The sequence below is a fragment of the Rhipicephalus sanguineus genome, chromosome 4, assembly GCF_013339695.2.
Source record: "Rhipicephalus sanguineus isolate Rsan-2018 chromosome 4, BIME_Rsan_1.4, whole genome shotgun sequence".
NCBI classification, from domain to species: Eukaryota; Metazoa; Arthropoda; class Arachnida; order Ixodida; family Ixodidae; genus Rhipicephalus; species Rhipicephalus sanguineus.
In genome coordinates this window covers 156,370,244-156,373,793 of record NC_051179.1, presented here as the reverse complement: position 1 = coordinate 156,373,793, position 3,550 = coordinate 156,370,244, and the positions used below count along the sequence as shown (strand labels likewise).

Here is a 3,550-nt window from a genome sequence, read left to right as displayed (position 1 = left end):
ACTTCTAGAAGCTTTCGCTAGGACGAGAGGAGAGAGCAATTACAGTGTGCAACAAATGTTTGCAACTCCGCTCGTACTGGATGGATTCTGAAAAACCGCGGCGGTCGATTGTGAGGCAACAAGCTGCTTTAGCAAAGCCATTCCATGGCTACTTAGAAAAGTGTTGCTGGGCCCCTTTAAAGAGACATTCTTGTGATATCTCAAAAAGTAGTCATCTCAGAATATGTTTTGCGTTCTTAAGTGTTACAGGCAAATGACGGGTGTTGAAAGGCAGTATTCGGAAGAGCCTCATGCCTGCAAAATAGAAAAGGCAAAATTTCACTTCTGGCATGACACATTGGACTAGCTCCAACTGGGAATTATACCAAATTAAGCATGCACATCATTTTGGTATCCTAGTCATTTATCACATTATTTTCTCTTGGCTTGATCACCAGAGACAATAGATAAAGGCAAATAAACTTTGTTGAAGAAAGATGAGTGATAATGCCCCAATCTTTTTCTTTTCAAAAAGGACAAGGTTCACCGCACTCTATTGACCTCTCTGTCTTTCTTAGAACCAAAAGAAGTGTTGCCTTACCATCTTGGGCGAGACAAATGTTATGGCATGCACTTCAAGATCAATCTCTAACCAAGTGTGAGTATTCACTCAAGCTTTCACAGCAGTCTACCTCAATAAATATCTGGAGATTAATCATAAAGCTTCAGAAGTCACCTTACCCAACTGGGCCGCAATTTCCGTTAGGATATAGATTTGCTACTGTTCTCTGAACCTTCCACAATACTGTGCCTTAAAAGAACTTGTTGCCCCGCCACGGTGGTCTAGTGGTTATGGCGCTCGACTGCTGACCCAAAGGTCGCGGGATCGAATCCCGGCCGCAGCGGCTGCATTTCCGATGGAGGCAGAAATGTTGAGGCCCGTGTACTTAATTTAGGTGAACGTTAAAGAATACCAGGTGGTCGAAATTTCTGGAGCCCTCCACTAAGGCGTCCCTCATAACGAAATTGTGGTTTTGGGACGTTGAACCGCACATATTATTATTATTAAAAGAACTTGTTGCTGGGCTACTTGGTACACCATTCTGAGAAAAAATTCTAAACGCCTGAACACCGCAGAAAGAACAAATGTATTTTGGTATATATTTTCTGTTCTCCCACAAATAAATCAGTTTCAAGTGATGCTCTTTTCCTGTGCTTCTTCGCTTTTGTGGTGTTTAGGCGTCTGGAATTTTTTTCAGACTGTGCATTAAGTTATAGCACAATTAAACACTTACGCTGGTGTTGAAATCCATCAACTTGCCTTATTGCATGGGTCGCAGGCCTACGTACAGGTACCGCGAAACTGCCTATAAACAGAAACACAGAGAGCATAATGCATGTGAGCAATTATACAGGGTATTTTTTTAGACAATACAGTTATTCAATAATAATCCTATGATTATGAATTTGATCATGAATACCTCAAATTATGTGGACCTTAGAGATTTCTAAAAAATATGCATGCACTAGAACTTTCTCATATAAATGACTACACTCAAGGGAATAACTTAAAAAATAATTAACCGGTTTCTGTTAATTAGTAGCATCAATGTCATAATAGTTGCAGCAAACATTTTTACCTCCACACAGAGTTCGTGGGAAAAAATGGCGGGAGGCTGACTACCATAGAATTATTAAAAATCTATTGTCTAAAAAAAAAGCTGCCAGGAACAATTAAAGTCGGTCCTTGCAATCGCCAACACACTCTGTGAATATCACATATTGACCAAGCTACTACCAATTTCAAACTATCAGGCTGCTTTGCATCATCATGCCTATCAGATGTATCAAAGCTCAAACCACAAAAAATGTAATGCAAGATTACAAAAAGAAATATTGCATATGACTGTATCAAATATTTTCATTATATTTAATGGATGCAAAGTAAACGCCACTGACCTGTGTTGTCAAGTGACATACTTGCAGAAGCTTCATCAGTTACATTTTCACCTGTAAAGAGACGATATAACACTTTCTCAAAATTGTAATATACTTTTAAACTAAAGTGGAGTCCCCAGAGACCTATGGGCTCAACATGCACTGTTGGCGAGAGCGTCTGTCCTATGAGGGTTTACTGGACTGAGGTTAATGAGGGTTTAATGTACTTAGATTATTCTAGACATAATACGAATGCAAAAATTTGCTTAAAACTGCTCATATGGCATGAAAAGAATTGATATCTTGCTGGGGACTGTGACGCTGCTGTTCCAGATTTTGAAGGTTGTTTAACCTTTTCATACATGGCTGAGGAATAAAACAAATAATGTTGTACTTAACACATCTGTCTACAAGTCTTCCATCAGATATAACAAAGTCTACACGTACCAGAACATACTTCAGGCTTTCTGGAGAACTTACGGCCTGTAAAGGTGCGGAGTGAAACGTAAACCTTTCTGGCAGCACCTTAATTGCTATTCAGGCACTAGCCAGTCCTAAACACAATGATTTCTTACATCGCTGCGGTGGGGTAGGAGGCCTTGGTGGCTCATAGCTCTCATCGGAGTCACTGCTTGTTCCGTTCCCAGCCAGGTCGTCATAATCAACTGGAAGCCTTGGCTGTCTTTTTCTTTTACCTCTGCCTAGTTCTTTCATGGGTTCACTTTCATCCGTGCTTTCGTAAAGAAATAGCTGCATTTTTCGTAGCGCATCTTCATAAGTCCCTGTAAGAAATGTTTTTTCTTTGAGTACAATGAATACCTACTTCCTAAACTACACTTACCAGCCCAGCCTTTAACGATGCATGGCACACCTGGCCATGAGTCGGTAGGCTCGGTGCCTTCCATCACCATTCGGACCCTTTTAGTCGGATTTTTCGTTACAGGCCAAAATGTCTTCAGGTTGCCATCATGCAGCCATGAGTTATGAACAAACCCAAGGCAGTTCTTCTCATCGGGGAATGAGACAACAGCAAATCTAAAATCTAAACAGAATAAAGAGCAGTACCAATGTCTACGTAAATACAAATACAGACACAGCTAATGTCCACACTTGCTTGCACACAAGAATTACAAAAGAGAAACAAAGATAGGTCAAGAAAATCCTGCTGCCTATGGAGAGCTTTCATAGTAGGTGCACCATAGGAAGCACAGCGCACTTTTTTCCGTATGGGAGCTTCACACACTTCACTGGAATGTCTGTGAGTGGCCAACACTGAATAGCAGAGAGTGTAGACACGACATAGATGTTGAGAAGTGATGATTTGCACGGATAGCTGTAAAGATCATCCAGATTCTGGTACTTCCTTCCGATTAACATTGCTTGGTTATTGCCCGCAGAAAATGCAATGTTTTCAATTTCAATGATGGAATAGTCCTTCAGCATGCATGTGCAGTCTCTCTGGCTTGATCTCAGAGTGATATTGCCAGGAAAAGATACAATTCGGTACTGAGGCCCAATACAGTTACTTGGCAGTGGTCCCTCTTCATGCATTGCCGACAACCTGCCACTTGCACCACTGAGCCATCCGGTTGCGGGTGAAGGTTGCTTCAATATTCTTAGGTCGCAAAGGCTT

The 3,550-nt window shown here is 41.2% G+C and overlaps 1 protein-coding gene across 1 annotated transcript; it reads right to left on the bottom strand.

Moving 5' to 3' along the window:
• Positions 1-1,301: 1,301 nt before the first annotated feature.
• Positions 1,302-2,897, bottom strand: LOC119391774 (uncharacterized). Its single transcript, XM_049415396.1, has 5 exons — positions 2,759-2,897; positions 2,493-2,699; positions 2,365-2,400; positions 2,225-2,283; positions 1,302-1,346 (listed from the first exon to the last, which is right to left on the bottom strand). The coding sequence occupies exons 1-5, from the start codon at positions 2,826-2,828 to the stop codon at positions 1,302-1,304; spliced, it is 417 nt and encodes a 138-aa protein (XP_049271353.1). The 5' UTR covers positions 2,829-2,897.
• Between the last annotated feature and the right edge of the window lie 653 nt (positions 2,898-3,550).

What these genes read in the sequence shown, in the direction of transcription:
- LOC119391774 (XM_049415396.1), bottom strand. Translation starts at nt 2,828, where the DNA reads ATGGTGATGGAAGGCACCGAGCCTACCGACTCATGGCCAGGTGTGCCA. An exon ending in CATCGTTAAAGGCTGGGCTG is followed by an intron (nt 2,700 to 2,758) that starts GTAAGTGTAGTT and finishes CATTTCTTACAG; the next exon opens with GGACTTATGAAGATGCGCTA. An exon ending in CAGCAGCGTCACAGTCCCCA is followed by an intron (nt 1,347 to 2,224) that starts GCAAGATATCAA and finishes TTCTGTTTATAG; the next exon opens with GCAGTTTCGCGGTACCTGTA.